This window comes from Anoplophora glabripennis, unplaced genomic scaffold, assembly GCF_000390285.2.
Source record: "Anoplophora glabripennis isolate ALB-LARVAE unplaced genomic scaffold, Agla_2.0 scaffold836, whole genome shotgun sequence".
Lineage (NCBI taxonomy): Eukaryota > Metazoa > Arthropoda > Insecta > Coleoptera > Cerambycidae > Anoplophora > Anoplophora glabripennis.
In genome coordinates, this window is record NW_019416915.1 from 17353 (window position 1) to 37608 (window position 20256).

The following is a 20256-nucleotide window of genomic DNA, read 5'->3' on the forward strand; positions in this document are numbered from 1 at the left end:
TCAACAGCAGACGCCACAACTTTAAACCATAAGAGTAAATAAATAAGAGGCTTTTTTTCCTTGTCTTCTGCTGGCAGCAGCGGCAGAGTACGCCATCTGTAGCTGATGTGTAGTGAAACGACACACAGACCATAAAATAATTAAGGAAACTGCATGGGAAAACACAATTAGAGTAACCTCTAATTCTACTATCTAATAGATGTCGCTGCATTATAATGGCGGTAAATCTAAACGTAATAAAATACACAGAATAAAAAGTATTTCATAAGTAATACTTGGTTAACTTAACACTTGGTTAAAATAATATTGCACAGTTACTTGCCAAAAATTATGACTAAATACATTTGTTTCGAACTAATTGGTTCTCGATGTACTCCTGGTTTCTTTTGTATGTGGGAATTGAAGTACTCGTAGTATACGTAGGAAAAAATCAGTAGGATCGTAGACATATGTATGTGTAGACATGTATCTATCATCACTTGTGGACGTAGTGGACGTAGTATCGTAGGATAAAATCAGTAGGATCGTGGACATATGTATCTAGCACCACTTGTGGAAATAAAATCAAAATGTAAGTATTTACTTTAATTTTGCATAAATAAATGTTAAAACGGCTATTACTTAAATGATAAGAAAAATCCTTTTTGTGAATAAATAGATAATATATCCAGTAATAATTATATACCTACTGTAAAATAAAATTAAATATCCTTTAAATAAATAAACAAACATAAACTCTTTAAAAAACAATACTATTAAAAGAAAATAGTAGTGTAAAAGTAAAAAATACTTTTTAAAATAAATAAAATAACCTCTTAATAAAATTAACAGTTTTAAAAATTCTTAAAAAACAAAACTAAATTAACAAAAATAACTGCCCAAAAAAAAAACTTAAATAGGGACGGATTAGTTAGGTACAGAACCTTTCTTAAAAGGTGAGCGCATTAATAAAATTGTTTCATGTTGTTAAAATAATGAATACTGAAAATGTACATATAAAAAATAATTTCACTTAATTTTCCTCTGAACTGCCTTTCTGCGAGTTTGGTTTTTAAAATTACGATGTATGTCATCAAAATGCTTTCGAATGATTAACAATGACGATGTATCTAACAACTGAGCTTTAACTTGATCGAAGTGTAAGGAACATGAAAACCATGAAAAATCTATTTTACATAATATTGGTGAAATTGTTCTTCCTAATAATGTAATGTAGCCAAAAGAATTTAAAAGTTTTATTACTGTATCATGTATATTAATAATGTAAATTGCCAAATTACGAGTAACATAGTTTAGTCGACGGGCATCATCAAATTCTTTAAACATGGTTAAAATATGATGTGGTTCTAAATTTTCGGTTAATAAGGAATTTTTACAACTACACTCGGACAATTTATTTTTTTTTACTAAATACCCACAAACATATGCTACAGCTTGACTATCAAAATTTGAATCAGAAATGTCTGATTCTAAAACAACCGGAATAACAAAATTTTCAAATTCTTCAATACTGTCATTATCATCTACAGTGTTTATATTATCATTTTCAAAAAAATTGTGAAGGTTTTCCAAAAGTGATGCTCCGTCTTCCTCACAATTTGAACCTCTATCTGGTTATTTACTAAATTATTAACTATACATGTTTTTAATGAAGAAATAAATTGTAATGGTGTTGGGTTGTCACTGAATCCCCTACACTGTCGAACAGCACTAAATAAATTTTCTATGGGGTCTTGATTTAAATATCGAGTTCTTAAGTATGTAAAGTTCTTAAGTAAAACCATACATCTCCGAACATTTTTTCCAAATTTGTTGAACTTCTTTAATAGTAAAAATCCAACCAGATTTTACGGGATGTACATTTTTTACTTTGTTGTCTTTATGAGACTGAAATTGCCAAAACTGAATTTTTTCCAACATATCATTCCAAAATGTAATATGTGCTGATTTCTTGGTAATACATGACTTTGAAGAACTGCAATTATTTAGCTGAATGATACGAGAATTTAACCTACCAAAAAGATCATTAATATCATTCGCAAACTCTGTTGTATGAATAGCCTCAGCAGGTATGCCAATACTAGGATTACTCACCATTGCCTCAATTTCATGAGCTACAGATGCACTTAATTTTTGTGCTGTAATTTTTACTTTCATTTTAACATTACCACGATTTAATTCGAAATAATGGTCATGTATCTTTCGTAAACCTTGGAAGCGTCTAGATTTATCAATTTCATAACATTTTACTATGTGGCTGAATTTTGCTGTTTTATTATGCGAAAATTTTATATTATTGTTATATAAAGCATTTCTGGTATTTTTAAGCAAATGAGGAACGTCAAAAATGGGAATAATTTCCTCGCCATTAACATTAAAAGTGGATTTATTTGATGACTCAGAAACTAACTGTCTGATAGCTGATCTGTTAGTGGAACCTTGATCACAAACTGTACAAATTATTTTTAATCCACAAGACTGCAATGCTGAAATTATTTCAATTAACAAAATTTTTAGGTCCTTTGTTTTTATAACGTCTTTAGTGAAATAAAACGCGATAGGTTGCTTCCAATGTTTACTAATACCTTGTACCAAAAACACTAGAGCATAATTTGCTACCTCATTTTGTCTACCCAGGGACCCAAGATCGACATATCCCGTTACTTGATCTTTACAAGTGTCATAATTTAGACCAACAGACAGAGTTATTTCATCAAATACTAAACAACAAACTTTATCTCTTGTAATCATTTTACTAACACGTTCTGATAATTTAGGTAACAACTTTTCATTTATCCTAACATTTAAAGGTATTTGGCCTAAATATTTCCTTATGGAAGATTTAGAGGGCAGCACAAAAAATTTCTGTAAATACCTGTAGCACCTTGGCCCACGTTTGTAAATCGCTAAAGCAAATGCTTTATTTTCTGAATTATAAATAGGTTGTTTTTTTCGCAATTTTTAATTTGTGACTCAATAAATTTTACTCCAACTGAATCAAGATGTCGACTTAATTTTGCAAATAAATTAGAATAGGCGATACTACAAACATGAGCCAAATTACTTTTACATTTTAAGTTTCCTTTTTAATTTCAAAATCTGAATTTTCTGTTGACGATCTAGATAATAAATTTTTTTATATTTATCTGAAAGTTGATATTCTCTTAACATTCATAGTTTTTAAAAATGTTCTTTGTTTATTATTTGACTGAAAAGGTGTGCTGCTTTGACAAAATGAGGTATCAAGTGAGGTACTTACATGACCAGTATTTGATTCCGCTTCATTCAACTTGCTATCAGTAATCTCAGTAATGGTCCTGGTGTTCGCAGTAGCGCTTGTAGGAAATAACAATTTTGAATACGTGTATTTCGGTTTTTTAAAAGGTGGAGGTGAAAAATCATCCGAAATTGAAGTTTGGCAGCTCGTACTCTGAAAATTCTGTAATGTTACGTTAACAAATTGTTTTGCTGAATATTGGATACTATCCGAGGATTCCAAGGTGACATTATTACAATTAATAGGTGAACTTGTAGTTGATCTTAAAAATAATGTCGGCACAGCATTTATGTTGAGACTATTCCTACAACTGTTTTTAAAACATTTTAACTCAAAATGGTCTTCACAAAAATAATGATCTGTGTTTGTCGGAGCAAAGTCTGATTTACAACATTTTCGAATTGATTCTATCCACAGTAATTGTCTGTCTTTTGTAATTTTGAAAAAACTTTTATTTCTATAGGACGCATTATAGACATTCATATAGTAAGTGCTTTTGCAATTTGGAGCACAACATTTACGTGTAGTTCTTCCAGTAGGTAAACTCATTTTGAATAAAAAAAGAATAAAAATACAGTAAGGCAGTTCAGATGACTAATTCAATAAATCTCTTATTACATTAATATAAAACAAAACAAATTTATTAATGCACAAAACGCGGCAACCTACCTGAACTGAAGATAAACTATAACCTCAAACCTCCAACATTCTACATTGATTGAAATATTTCAGTCAACGCATTCTGTTTCTGTTGATTGAAAGCTTGGAAATACAGATTCGATCTGTGGTTGCAGATTTCTGTTTAACAATTTCCGTAAAGGACAATTTTAGCTACAACAACGTGAGATGGCCTCAGTGAATGCATGTTCAATCCGCCCTATCCAATAAAAGCCTCTTATTTATTTACTCTTATGCTTTAAACTAAATATTATCGTTGTTACTTTTATGTCTCCTGGTAGTTTTCTCATAATTCGTATTTGCTGTTCATTCAAACCTTTCCTTGACATTTTCAAAACGGTGGGAATTTCTGTAAATTTGGATTATTTGCTTTGTAAATACGTGCTGCTAGCAAACAGTTCCCATATTTTACTATAGTAGGATCGCATTCGATGCAAAGTAAAGCAAAAAGTTGTCGGTCTTTTATCAAATTCAAATTTAAAATGAAATTCAATGTAAAATCTGAAATACCGCTGCACACACACTATGTTCTGGTAGTAGCTGTAGTCGCCCAGGTGCATCGAGTGTACGAACTGGTCGGTTATACGTCAAATATTAATCTGGCGAGCTTTGCCGTCAATTAGAGAGCGCTTCCAAAAAACAAGTAAACAACAGTGGCGCGTACAGAGGTAAAATGGAGTACATATGTGGAATTTAGGAAACAAATTGGATTTATAATAAATTACATTTAAAATAAATAGTTTATGAGAATAAAGGAATTTTTGTAGGAACAAGGGTGCCAGACCTGAACTGATCCCCTCGTCCCTTCATACTGTATAAAGAAATTATTCAATTTGTAAAACCCTTAAAAGCATATTTCATTGGTTCCCTTGACAGGCAATGATTTATTACTTTGCATCGAATATGATCCTACTATAATTCTTAATCACTTGTAGCGATTTTATGGTTTTTTGATTTTATTTACAAATAAATGGTACTTTCCATAAAGATTTATTTATTAAACACAAATATCTAAATTTTTCAGTTATTAATTTTTATTTTAAATAGTGTAGCTAGACAACTAATAAATTTAATAAAAATAAATACCCTTACAATATTTTTCCCGACAAAGGTACGGGCGCAAATCCGGTATTTTACATAAAAATGTTTTTTTTGCAAAAACTACGCAACTTAGGTATATGGAAAGCTATTAAAAAATTGTAGGGTCTACAGAAAGGCATCTAATGAAATCATAAAACACAGGGTGTTCTATTTGAAAAAGTCGAGATTTTTCAAATTTTAAATTATCATGTTTGGCACGACTTTTTTTGCCCCCTGTATATCGCAGGTCAACTTTTGATACGTTTTTTGAAAGAGCCATCTTCACTCTACCGTTCCTGAAAAAAAAATAATTTCTAGCTGTCATACAATCATAATTATGTCAACTACTAGAAGTGACGAAACATAAGAAAAAAAATGAAAAGTCCATTATCTCAAAAACTATCAATATTTTAATAGGGATCATAACACAAAGTCCCGTTAATTTTTCACGTAGAATTAAATATAGGTTTCCATTTAAAAAAATTAAGTTGGTACCTGCCCAGGAAAAACTGAGCACCCTGTATATGCAAATATATTTTCATTTTGTGCAGCTCGGGAAAGTAGGCAACTCTGTAGAAAAAAATTAAGTAATATCTTTTATTAATCTAGATATGTGACTTACGCGCACTAGGTGGACATGGTGTATATAACAACTAAAAGTAGACCTATTTAAAGTACCATGGTTTTTGGTTTTTCAAGTTGTTATACCTGCGGCCTATGTACATGGTAGCCGCAAGTTACAGAATTACCTTTCATTTCCTTAGTCTTGAATAATAATCTTTGAACTGTTCTTGCTATGGCTATGTAGAGGAGAACCACCTATCAGAACCCTTAGCCCCGATCTAATATTGATTTCAGTTTTTATTGTTGGGTCTATGATCGCTACGGACGGAACTAATATCTATATTATCCATTATTCACAAACGCTCGCATGTGGTATGAAAGTGGGCGTTTAAAAGTTTGAGGAGTACATAATAAATACACATATTCTTTGCATAAATTTATACGTATGCACAAAATACTTTTCCATTAAGCGAATATAATTAAGTTCTTTGCGCCACTCTCTATAGGGCTATTTTTAGAAGAAGCTCAGGAGTTCCGAAATATGGACTTCACACGGTATTCAGTAAACGAAAATGTAGCAGGATTTTCAATGATTTATTGCACATATTATTAATCTCATCAGCCCCAAACATATCTACATATTTTCAGGGAAAAACCGGCAACCACAAAGCTTATCATCAACTCTGAAGCAAAGAACCTAAGTCATATCGTAATGTCAGTCCTTTTGAGAGCTAAATGATGTACGAATTCAGCAACCTCCTCGTGGTGCACATGAGTAAAGTTACGTTAATACATAATTATTCCAAGATCGGTAGAAATAATCTAGAAGCTCTCATTTTGCTTGGATTGAATTTTCAAAATTTAAATCTTAGGGTGTAGTCTTAATGTATCCAAAGACTGGAGTTCCTGCAATTCATGGAATTGTTGCAACGGAAATGGAGTTTATAGTGTCATAAAGTTATCAGGTTATACGGTTTTCGAGTTATATAGGGTTATATAGTTATATAGGGTTAATGCGGTGTATATGTTATGAGGTATATGGATTATGGGGTTCATAGGATAATGAGAATTATGTGGTCGAGATACATGGTTTCAGGCTTGAAGGTTCTCTTCCAAATTCAAGTATTTAATAAAAAATCGTCGCAATCGGTTGAAATTTGTGGTTTGTAGTGAATTTGGAAACAATGTACAGCAGATTTCCCAGCGCCGATTCCTTTATTTATTTTGTAAGAAAACTATGATGCTCCATTCCGCTGGACATATTTGTATTACCATAATTATAGTAACTTAAGCTTCATTCACATAGTATTAGTGCGATTAGTACTGTAGAAAAGTTCTTAACATGCATTGCAAATAGGGACGTTCAGATAAACTTCACAATAACGCCGTTGTACTGCAGTTGGTTGGTACGGCAGAAGCTAGAAGCGTGTTAGCATTTACCAATCCGTTACCAACAGTAATAGAAGGACCAATAAGACAACAGCATTTTTGACAGAACACCACAAAACATACAATACTGTAAATAATACTAATTTTTTGTAAACAGAGTAGATAATATTTATATCATACTACGAGTAGTACAGTACAATGCAACAGTACAACTGCAGTGCCATTGCACTAACGTTTATCTGAACGTTACTTTAGGTACTTCACGTTAAGTGTAACTCGAAGTAATTTGGGATTACAGATTTGTAGGTATAGATTTAAATAGTTTCTTACATCCGTCACTAATTTGGGGAACACTATACATATTTTAAAAACCAATTTAAAACATAAAAGACTCATTTAAAATATGAAACAAATTTTTGCTTACCACTTTCTGTTTTAAGTATGTCAAATAAGTCATCCAAATAAGCATAATGAGAGATGTTGCTAATATTTCTAGGAAGTTGGTTCCTGAAATAGAAATACACATACTTATTCACAATTTACAGCTATATTGACATTAAAAATATAATACATATATGTACAGGGTGTTGCATAAGTGTGTACAAAAAATTCAGGATTACATTCCTTGGAAAATTGTAAAGAGGCTATTTCATACATTTTTTTTTAGTCGAAGCCTCCCCTAAAAAGTGAGTCTATTAAATGGGGATGGCGTAAACTGATTTATTAAATTTAAAAAAGCAGTAAATAATAATGTATAATTTAAAATAATGTTAGTAGAAATGATATTAACTATACAAGTTATTCAAAATAGCCTCCGTTTTGAAGAAACATTCATTCACTCCTTTCAAGAAATGAAAAAGTGTACATTTCTTCCAAAAAAATATTTTCTTCTCAAACACTAAGAATACAAAATATTTCTAAAAGACAAAAAAATTTCTAAACAAAATATTTTTTTGCTTGCAAAATCTGAATGAATAAAAAAGTTGTTTATAAAAAAGCGTGGAAGGGGTGGTTTATTTCACCCCCTAGCAAACCTAGGAAATGAAAAATTTTCCGGTAAAATATGATTTATAACCATTATAATTATTCCAATTTTCATTTACTTATATTCAACAGTTTGAGTGTCAGTGTACACCATCCCCCTTTAACGGACTGTAACTCTACTCTACAGTACTATTAGATCGCGTCCAGAGCAAATGCCAATAATCACGTTGAAATCGAAGTAGTTGAGATGGAATAGTTTGTGGAACATCAGTGGAGTATAGAGCTATTGGCGAAGAACCACTATAAAAAAGCTAATGCGCCTCATTCGGAACTTCATTAGGTGGTGTGGAAGACCGGAATCCTCATTTTTAAATCGCGTTTTGAACACAGAAAAGGGGGATATATATACATATAGTACTTTTTCACTCCAACACACCTCCACGCATGCATGTCTCCATAATCGGTCACTGAACACGCTCTTTTTTGATAAAAATAACCTGACTCCTGAAAACCCAGGTGCCGACCTTGTATGCGCCGTAGCACAAAATCCTAACGGTAGATTTTTTTGTGCCCATTAGCTTTTTTGTTCAGGATGTTGACTACCTTTTCCACCAAAAATTAGACCTACCGACTGAAACCACTTTTCCATATAAAAAGTTCGGGGTCTTTTGGTTTCTGGACTTAAAATAACGCGTAGAATCAGATGGAGGTACCGATTTTATACAGAGAGTTCCATTTCTCAGGAAATCGATTTACTTTCGATTTTTTACGGTGTCTTATTTTTTTTATTTTATTGTTTTTTTTTTACATTTGCTCCCTTCCCCATATATGTCAAGAGCTCCATGGTTCGACAAGGACGTTTTCAAACTATTAATTCCGCTTTCCGATATAAAATTTTCACTAATAAATTAAGTGCAGAAGGATGAAGATAATCTCAGGCGAGTCGAATCCGAGTTGCTTGACAATTTTATAGAAAACTAATGTAATTCTCTTTCTAATACGCAATCAACGAAAACAAAAAGGAAAAGAAAATTTGAGACATTAGGAACGGTTCTTTCTAATAAAACTTGTTTCCTGTGTTCAAATATTCATCCATTGTCCGAAATTTTAAACTCTAACGCCTAACGAACGTTTTGAGATGGTAAAAAATCATAGTCTGTGATAATTGTCTAAGCAATATTCACAAAACGTTATGTTGCAATTCTTCATTAATTTGCCTCATTTTAAAAATGCCCCTGTCAATACAAAAAGGCATATTTCTAATAACTCAACGGATACTTTACTTAATAACGCTCAGCCTCAGCCAGTATACAGATTTATCCTTGTCTTCTAGGTCGCAACCAAGTCTTAGTTGTTCTCTGACTACTGGTAGGTACTTCTTGTAATTATAAAACTGTCGCGGAAACATTCAAAAGGTCCGAGCTCTTAAATACTGGTTCATAAATAAGTTTTATTATTGTAAAATGTGTTAATCGTTTGGGTTTACGAAAACAAAAAATTATGCAGTGAAATACAAGGGATTATTGATCACAAGTATAATTTTTCTATTAACGATATTATTGTTTTACCCCAAAATTTGTAGTGATCAACCGAGTAATTCTTTATCACCCAGCAGTTGGGAACATGTTAAACATTTAAATCTGGCTGATCTTAATTTTGATAAGCCAGGATCTATTGATGTAGTGATAGGTGCTGATATATTTCCATATATTATACAGGGTGGTCGTGTAGTCGGCGCGGCGGAGAGAACGAACCTATTGTTTTAAATACTATTTTTGGGTACATATTAATAGGAAAAGTAAATTATAATCAATCTACTAATTCTAATTTTCAGAATTATGTTTGTCAGATCGATAATGAATATTAAAAAAAAATAGGAACATTTTGGAATATTGAAAATCTTCTAAAAAATATTTCGCTCCAGAAGACGAACAATGTGAAAATTTATTAATAAATCCTGTTACTCATCTACTGAACATTCGTATTATATTCCACAGCACTGTGTATTAAAACCGGACAGTGCAACTACGAAGTTACGAGTTCTTTTTAACGCTTCCGCAAAAAGTAATGATTTTCGCTTAACGACACTTTACTTATTGGTCCAAAATTACAAAAGGAAATATCTCAATTGCTATTAAATTTGCATAATATGTACAGGCAGATACTAATTTCTCCTAAGCACTGAGCATCAAAATTTTCAGCTTATACTTTGTCGATATGGTATAAATAGTCCGGTTTCCGAATTTCGTTTGCGCACTGTAACTTATGGAGTTTTCTCAGCTCCTTATCTCGCTCTTCGCACTTTGTTATTTTTAGCTGAAAAAGAAAAGGATAATTTTCCTAACGCTGCCAAAGTTATAATTGACTATACTTATATGTCGATGACATATTTACAGGATCTTCCACTATGGAAGAAGCACTCGCAAATGAACTGACGCAATTATTACGTAAAGGCGGTTTTGAATTGCATAAATGGACTAGTAACAATTATATTATCTCATTTAAATACTACGGTTGCCAACACCCCTTCAATTTCTCTTGATTCTGATGATACTACAAAAGTTTTAGGTTTACTTTGGATTCCGTCATCAGATACACACACATTTAATGTCAAGCAAAGCCTTGTGTGTATAAAACGTAATGTACTTTTCGACCCCGCGCGAATTTTAGATCCCCTGGGAATTTTAAGCCCAATTACGTTTTTTATAAAATATTTAATGCAACAGTTGCTAGGATTTGACTGGGATGATCAAGTATGTGACAATCTCTTAAATAACTGGATAGGTACGCTATAAAAAAGAATTGCCTTTATTATCTAAGTTTAATTTATCACGCCATATAAATATGTTTTTCGCCAACTCTGGAACTTCAATTATTAGCAGATCCCAGTATCAGAGGGTATGCACTGTAGCTTATTTAAAATCAACTCAAAATTGTAAATCATATATATTTTGTTTGTGCTAAAGCGTGAGTGCTCCTTTAAATAATATTTCAATTCCTCGTTTAGAACTTTGTGCCGCTTTACTATTATCTGATTTATACGAGTATAGGTATTATACAAACTTAACATCTTTCGTTAAGTTTATGCGTATAGTAGTGATAGTGCTGCTGGATAAAATTCTATCCATATAGATGGAAACCATTTATAAGCAATCTCATTAGTCATATACAGGAACGTATAGATCTCGCTAATTGGTATATAAGAACGCCGATATGCTTCGAGAGGAGCTTTTCCCTCGGAGCTTTTACATAACATGTCCTGGTGGGCCGCACCGCACCTGCTTTTTTGACTGATTCTAGGACTCCGTCCAAATTTCATATAAACCATTTTCATTCCGAAGCGGTTACTGTTGAAGCACGCAACAATATCATAGATATTAAATACTACCTACGCAAATTGTTGATAATTATATCAAAATACCGATCAGTTCTGTTCTGCATATGCCGTTGTAAGTTATCTGTTCCAGCACAAAGAAATCCAAATTGTACTAGTTTATATCCCGACTTTCATACTGTATTGCATTTTACAGGAATCAATTTTCCTATGACCATAGAACAAATACCGAAATTTGAAAAATTAAATAATATTTCAATTAATGTTTACAGATCACAATTAAATGGAAAAATTTATTCCGCGATTCCTGCGTACATTTCAAAAGAAAAATTACCGACACATGTAAATTAGCTTGATTCCCAGAAGACAAATATTTATTTTTCAAAAATTTTAAATATAAGGAACCTGTCCCTTTATTGTTGATTGCAAATTGAGCCAGAATGAACTATTAATATTCTTATTTTCGGCTATTTTAAACCATGAACATAATTTTGGGCGTCATCTTCAGAATCAAGTCGACCCCTCTCGCGCGCCCCTCTCGCGCGCTTCTACCGGGTTATCCATTTTCAAAAATTATGCAAATTGATTTTGAAATGGCACAGTTTATCTACTTGGAACACCACTTATTCTAGGGAAAAATTAGACGGTTAACAAAAATAATAATACTTACAAGAACCAGAACTTCTGTGAATTACGTTTTTCCTCCTTTAACATTATACTATTCACTGCTACCTCCAAAGCTTCATTCTGCAAAGAAGTTTTATACGTTATTATGGGGCATGTCATAGATACCGGGATTTCAAAGTTTCTGGGAAAGTTCAATTAAAGAGTAACCGCAAAAAAAAACATTTTTTCGCCCGTTTTTGCGTAGTGTGTAGCAAGAACGGGGAAAATCATACAGAGGTCTCCGTGGGCTTAAATTGATCGTCATGAAAAATCTAGGTGAGCATAATTCGATTTTTCCAATATTTGTCCGACTTACCCCTACTTAAGGGGTGGAAACCACCCCTAAAACAAGAAACGTGAGAAAATGGTCGATCAATTCTTGGTAAAAATTGGCGGGAATTTGAATGGCAAGGAAGAGATCAGGGATGTTCTTCCAAATATGCTCAAGGTGAAAAACATCCCCCGCGTGGGGGTAAAACCACCCCTATTGCCGAAAACCGGCGGCAAATGATGTTCCCTTCATGAATTGCCTTTTTTGTGCCACTCTTCCTTATAAATCCAAATGATATGAAATACATATCCCCATAATTCGTTCTTCTGTTCGATTCTGATCAGTTACCCCTACTGAAGGGGTGGAAACCACCCCTAAAACAAGAAATCAGAAAAAATGGTCACCAAAATCTGGGTAAAAATTGGCGGAATTCCACATGGCAAGGGTAACATCAATAATGCCCTCCTAAAAATGCTCAAGGTGAAAAACACCCCCCGCGTGGGGTGGGTTTATCATGAGCACTTTTAGAAGGACATTCCTGATTTTACCCTTACCATGTGAAATTCCCCCAATTTTACCACGAATTTGTCGACTATTTTCTCATTTTTCTTGTTTTAGGGATGGTTTCCACCCCTTAAGTAGGGGTAAGTCGGGCAAATATTGGAAAAATCGAATTATGTTCACCTAGATTTTTCATGACGATCAATTTAAGCCCACGGAGACCTCTGTACAACCTTCCCCGTTCTTGCTACACACTACGCAAAAACGGGCGGATTTTGAGGTCACTCTTTACATGCTACATAGCTCAGATATATCATATTAGCATTTTGTACTAATTCAGACCATTCTAATTTATTGGTATTATATAAATTACATTAAATTTTATACAGGGCATCCCAACGAAAATTTGACCCCCCCTATAATTGGAAAACCGAATAATATTTCAAAATTCGCCGAGACCCGTCGATTTTTGTTCTTGGAGGGAGCTTTTTTGACAGTCAAGCCAACTCGATATGTTCATCCCCCTAATGCCTAGCAACCCCAACTTAAAAATTTCAAATGCAACTACCCCACTTGTGGCACATCATTTTAAAGCCCTTTTCATTGCGAATACAGTGACGTACCGTTTTTAGAAATCGGTTGAGATTTGACAGAATTATTGGTTACAAACGAAAAGATGACAAACCAACTTACGCGTAGTAATTTCTACACAAATGCCCACCACTAATAAGTTTTTCATCTACTACACATGACCGCATTACCTAATTGTTATTGATGTGTCTATCAGTTTACAAAAAAGTCAGAAATGAAATAAAAAAGCTGAAGCAAATAAAACTAGATACTAAAATAGTTATTAGTAGAAGATACTTAAGTTTATAGGAATTCAGACCTTTTCAAAATAACAAAAAATCAGTACTACAAAAAAAGTCGGTGTTTTTTGCTTGTGACCAAGAAATCGTTAGTTTCAGCCGTTATTGAAAGTATTAACGTGTGTTCGAAATGGTTTATTCTATCGCGGAAAGAGTAGAAATTGTTGCAATTTATTATCGAAATCACGATTGCGCTAAAGCTACAGCACGAATTTTTAATGCCAATCATCCTGAAAAAAATGTAAACCACCAGTACGTTAAACACCTGATTGACAAATTTGTTGCAACAGGTTCGCTTTTAAACAAGAAACGTGAAGTAATTGGGCCAGTTCGAAATGAAGCAGTTGAAGTGGCAGTTTTGGGTCATGTACAGATGGATAATAAGCAATCGATTACAACTGTGTCTCAAGCTTCTGGCGTATCCCGTTCCAGTGTTCATCGAATTTTGAAAAAACACAAGTTTCATCCATTTAAGATGACGCTGGTTCAAGAGTTACATGAAGATGACTTTGATCGCCGTAACCAATTTTGCGAATACTTTAGTGAACAACTTCTACTGAATCCAAATCTTCTCTACAATACATGTTTCTCCGACGAATGCACATTTATGTTGAATGGCGAAGTGAATAGACACAATTGTCGTTATTGGAGTGATACTAATCCGCATTTAATCAGGGAATTTCATACTCAGACACCTCAAAAATTGAATGTTTGGGCAGGCATTTTGGGCGACCATCTTGTTGGACCATTTTTCATCCAAGGTAATCTCGATGGAAACACCTATCTAGAATTATTGGAAAGTACAATTGATCCTAGGATAACAGAGATTTTAGAAAGTGACGACAATTTACTAGAAAATGAAATAACCTTCCAACAAGATGGTGCGCCCCCGCACTATGCTGCTGCTGTGCGACAATTTTTGGATGACCATTTCCCGGGGCATTGGATTGGCAGAAGAGGTCCCGTCGAATGGCCACCAAGATCTCCGGATCTGTCCCCTTTGGACTTTTTTCTGTGGGGTCATTTAAAATCACGAGTGTACGCCACTCAGCCGGAAACATTGCAAGTGCTACGTCAGAGAATTGTAGAAGAATGCCGATTAATAACTGCGGATGTCTTTAATAATGTTCGAACAGAATTTGAAAACAGACTGTATTATTGTTTGGAAGTTAACGGGGGTCATTTTGAGCAATTCATCAAATAAATCTGATTTATTATTTGCTTCAGCTTTTTTATTTCATTTCTGACTTTTTTGTAAACTGATAGACACATCAATAACAATTAGGTAATGCGGTCATGTGTAGTAGATGAAAAACTTATTAGTGGTGGGCATTTGTGTAGAAATTACTACGCGTAAGTTGGTTTGTCATCTTTTCGTTTGTAACCAATAATTCTGTCAAATCTCAACCGATTTCTAAAAACGGTACGTCACTGTATTCGCAATGAAAAGGGCTTTAAAATGATGTGCCACAAGTGGGGTAGTTGCATTTGAAATTTTTAAGTTGGGGTTGCTAGGCATTAGGGGGATGAACATATCGAGTTGGCTTGACTGTCAAAAAAGCTCCCCCCAAGAACAAAAATCGACGGGTCTCGGCGAATTTTGAAATATTATTCGGTTTTCCAATTATAGGGGGGTCAAATTTTCGTTGGGATATATATACAGTGTGCAAGTAGGGTCAGTTTTTTAAGGGTAATAATACATGTTCTCCAGAATACTAATCCGAAATTCTCCTTTTTTTTTAATCGAGTAAATGATCGACATTATAATTAGTTTTTTAAACTGTTTTTGAATTCTTGTTTACTCCGCCACTGGGTTGCGTAAACTGGGTCAACTGGAAGTAGTGTAGTAAGTTAGTAGGTAGACTACAGTGTAGAAAAGTACCGATGGTCTATCAGAAGTTACGTGAGAGCGATAAAGTAAGCCATAGAAATCCATGTGATAGACAAAAATGGCTATAATGAAGGCACCTAATAGTCAACGCCCATTTCGCCCTTCCACAAATAAGATCCACTTCTTATTTCTGGAAGGGCGAAACGGGCGGTGACTATGAGCGGCCTTCATTATAGCCATCCTTCTCTATCGCATGAATTTCTATGGCTTACTTTATTGCTCTCACGTAACTTCAGATAAACCATTGGTACTTTCCTACCCTGTATGTTCTTTCTGGATCACTCTCCCAATTTAAAACGCCATAAGACGAAATCTTGCAATTTTTTTATGAATTTTACCCCCTTCCACTCTCCTTTTTGTCACCGCCCTCGTTCAGATTGACCAATCAGGTTGCAGCATTCCGCGCAGGCGCCTTTTGATCGACCAATCAGGTTGCAAAATTCCGAACCAATCAGAACATGCCGCGGAATACCCCCAATCTAGGATCTCAATCACCTCCAAGCTAATCTATCAGGATTCCCCCTAATGTAAATAAATACATGTATGTATATTATATTTTTTTACAGGATAGAATGTTTTTTTATGTTCGGCGCTTCGTCCACATTGATATTTAAAAAATATGGTGACTTTAAAATGATCCGTTACTAAGCCATACAAAAGCAGTCTGCTTTACGAAATTATTTTCCAGTTGATTACAAAGGGAACAAATGGCAACGTTGATAGTGCATTGAAATAATTTACGAGGCTAATTCCGTGTGGCCCGGCTTAAGCTCTGATGTAAAAAATAAGAATTATTTAAAATACTTACTAATTATAACTCGACTATTTATTTGATAAAAAAAGAATTTCAGATTCGTATTCTGGGGATACTCACTATTACACCCTATATATATATATGCAATTTTTTCTCCGAAATCTATACTGGGTGATTCACTTTCTATGATTACAAATTATTGTGATCGTAGATCAATCATGGGCATCCGTAAGGGGCTCTGATAACCCCTACTTTTAATATAATTTTTATGACACACAAACAAATAAGAACTGCCTTTTCGGTTAGAACTAACCCTTAGATTATGCGCTGATCGAGGTCCAAATTTTATTAGCACTCGAGATATTACATAATACACATGAAAAAAAAGAACAAAACTAGCACCAAGAAAATTAAATATTTTGATAAGCATGTTTTAAAACACTAAATAACGTTAAAAGAGAACTCTACTGAATTAGAAACAAAGTTTGGGGACAAATTTACTAGATTAATTCACTTCGAATGCCAGTAATAATAAATATTTTTGTTTGATTTTTGCTAGATCGATAAGAAATTGAAATTTTAAATAGCCATTATATCACACAAAGAAAGTTATAAATTCAATAATATTTTACATTTTGTGACCTTTATCACTTTTCATCAAAAGACAAATAAATCATCATGTCATAAATAAATGATTACAAGGTTGTAATGAATAGGTTAATAAACACAATATCATAGGTTTTGATGATCAAAATTGTAATGTATGTATACATATTTGTTTAAATATAAAATATTTTACAATTTAAATTTGTAGTGATTTACTTTTTGTAGGTACATCTAATTTGAACCGAAATTCCAAATTAACAAATAAAGCTTACGCTCTTGTTCATTAACGATAAATTAAAACTTCCCTTACAAATATTTATCGTTAAACGAAGAGAAATCAAATTCAGTTCAGTGTGCAGTCCTAGATTTTTGCCCGCACTAACTCATTTCTCTCGCACACGTCTGTGCGGAATACCTTGTATTGTCAAAATACAGTTGGGTCAGTCCAATAGTTTATAAGGTCTACCTACGGTGATTCCAGTATATTTCTAGTATCGCCGAATCAAATATCACCAAAATGGAAAAAGAAATACCTACCTATATTTTGAAACATTATAAGCAGATATTTTAGGTATACTAATCAAATTTAAATGTTTTATTAATAACACAGGCACACACAAAAAAATAATGTCAATACCCAGAGGGTAGACCCCCCTACCCCTCCGTTTTTGGGGTCGCTGAAACCGAATATGACCATTAAAAAAATTTAACTAGCTATTTCCCCCTTCTGGGAGTTGAAATGTCAATTCTCATACAAAGTCGAGTAGGGTGTGTATCCCTGTTTTCTGGGCCACTAAGAACGAAGAAGACTACCAAAAATGAATTAGACCCCATCGTTACCCCCTAGCGTCACTTTACCACCCCCATACACCCCTTTATGGGGGTTGAAGTGTAAATTTTCATACAAAGTCGAGTGGGTTGTGTATGCCTACGTTTTCTAGACAGCTGAAAACAAATGTAGGTGGCAAAGGGTGCTGAGGGTTGACGAGGGGGGAGTTTAAAAATATAAGTATAGAAATACTTACCGGAGGCGCAGTTAATATAAGAATAGCTTGATTCAAATGTTTCAAATTAAGAGTTTCATTTCCCTCTTCTGGTTCATCGTTCAACACTTGAAAAGAATTTTGTCTTGAACCAAATATTTTTTTAGAAATCGTCATTTCACTTTCTAGGCCCACTGACACTCTTCTCAACGGACATTCCATTATGAACGCATTTCTTAGTTCTCAACTGGAAATTCAATATTGTTCCTAAAATTAATAGCAACATTTACTATTACCTGGGATTAATCTCGGGAATTATGTTTAGGATTTTAAAAAATTTGAATACTACACTGCGTTATTTTATTAAATTTTTTAATTAATAAGTTATTTTAACCAAAGTGCAAAAATAGTTTTTGTTGGTACGAAATTATAATTAAATTAAAAAATTATTATTATTTACTTACATGTACATGTACATGCTTTCTTATTTTCAATGTGTCAAAATAACCGATTAAGATATAATTGCTGACTAACTTGACTAATGTAAATAAAGCTCAGTTGTATTAAACATGTTCATGGAACTTAAACAACCAAAAAATGTTTAAATTTTGATATCATATGAAGTATTACCTAATTGTTTAAAATAAATAATACCTATAGTATCAATAACTATATTAAAAATTAAGTGGTATTAGATAATGTACTCGGCATTTGTGTACTCACACCGACAACGTAAAATATTATTATACTAAAATCGACTCGTGGCAGGCATCGATTTGGTTCTAACGCATGCTTATTGTTATATTCTTCATATATACGTAGGATAAGAATACAACTGATTATTGAGTTTCGGAGATATAAACTAATATTTTTTTATAGAACCACCTTTATACTACTACTACTACAACCCGTTATTATATCCCTGAAGAAAACATTCTAATAGAATATTACGTACAGGACGTTCTATTTAAAAAACATGGCTGTTGCTATTGCTGTTACAGTTGTTGTCGTTGTGCTTGCTGTTGTCATCGTTGTCGTGGTTGTGTTGGTGGACGGACCTGTATTTCTAGCATTATTAGCTTTTCCCCCTTCATCCTTTTCCTAAAAATTTGCGATTATTATTAAAATTTGGTACAAAATTTTGTGCTAAACCCCCATTAATATTGTCACGCCATTGGAGTTATTTTTCAAGAAACCAGAAGCTCTACTAATAGCGACACATAATTTTATTTAAAAGATATTATTGCAACCTACCGTTAGTTGCACTAGGGGTATAACTCGAAAACGGTATTCAACAAATAACAATATATTGATTTTTGAAAAGAACCAAAAAAACAATTACATAGAAGAAAGTACAAGAAAATGGTTTCAAAATGACTTCTTTCTGGATTTAATTTGTGGGCGGGAAAAGTGGTAGGCGGGAGAAAAAAGTGGTGGGGAGAAAGTTTTCATCTCTCCAACTTACCCTACTCTTGTCCCACCTTGATGTTCACCATCGGTTAGTGGCCGCGAAGCAAGAAGAGCGCCAGAAGAAAGGGCCCTAGCTGGCGGGGCCCAGCCAGGACAAAAGGAGGTCCCACAAAGCGCCTACACCGGCCGCATTTACGGTCGGAGTAGACGACGGGCGGGGCCCACCTACGAAGGCTGTCCAGGCCTACACGAGATGAGGCAGGATAAAGAGGGATACTCCTCCTCGATCCCAAATCATTGATGCCAATTGCTAGCCATGAAATAATGGCGATTAGTGACCTTAATTTATTTGTCCTATCTTGATGTTGACCGCCAGTTAATGGCGTAGATTTCCATTTTGCAGTCAGATTGGAGCTCTTTACGCTTAGCACGACGTTCATCTCTGACTTTTTAAATGCAATGTTTGTGATTTATTACCTTACTGTCCTTGAATTTTTTTTAATTTGATTAATTTCTCCACGTTCCTCATATTATAATAAGATATATCAATTAAAATTACTGCAAGCTCTGCTGGGGTAGATTTTTCAATTAATTCATATTTTCTTGTTTGGAAAACTGTATAAATTCAAGCCATATCGATGCTCAGTATTATGAAATAGACGTATAAAATATAAACATGAAGATATAATCATATAACCTCCCCTACGCAAAAACTTTTTTTTCTCTACTTTTAACTCAATTAATCGCTGCCCACAATTGGGCAAGCTTTTAAAAAATTCAAATAAATTCACCAATCCCAATATGCTCACAAAAATTTAATTTTTGATCGTTGACAGGTCTTTTACTCATAAGTTTGTTGTGTTTGTTTTATCAGTTTTGCCCTCACTAGTTTTATCTCGCTCGCACACATTAGGGCGGGTTACATTTCTTTGTCCAATCTATAGTATACTAGGCCTATGGTGCCATCACTATTGTCTGTCAGTTGTCAGTTGTCAGTGT

General features: G+C 33.7%; 1 protein-coding gene across 1 annotated transcript in view; it reads right to left on the minus strand.

Moving 5' to 3' along the window:
* The window catches only part of LOC108912801 (head-specific guanylate cyclase-like), a gene marked incomplete at its 3' end in the record, with an annotated part of 35355 nt that extends 16786 nt beyond the window's left edge, over positions 1–18569 (minus strand). The window contains exons 1-4 of the mRNA XM_018718185.1: positions 18478–18569; positions 17890–18114; positions 11977–12053; positions 7413–7495 (exon numbers count right to left, since the gene is read on the minus strand). Coding sequence (XP_018573701.1) covers positions 7413–7495; positions 11977–12053; positions 17890–18069 — 340 coding nt within the window. The remainder of the gene's footprint in view (positions 1–7412; positions 7496–11976; positions 12054–17889; positions 18115–18477) is intronic.
* Positions 18570–20256: the final 1687 nt, after the last annotated feature.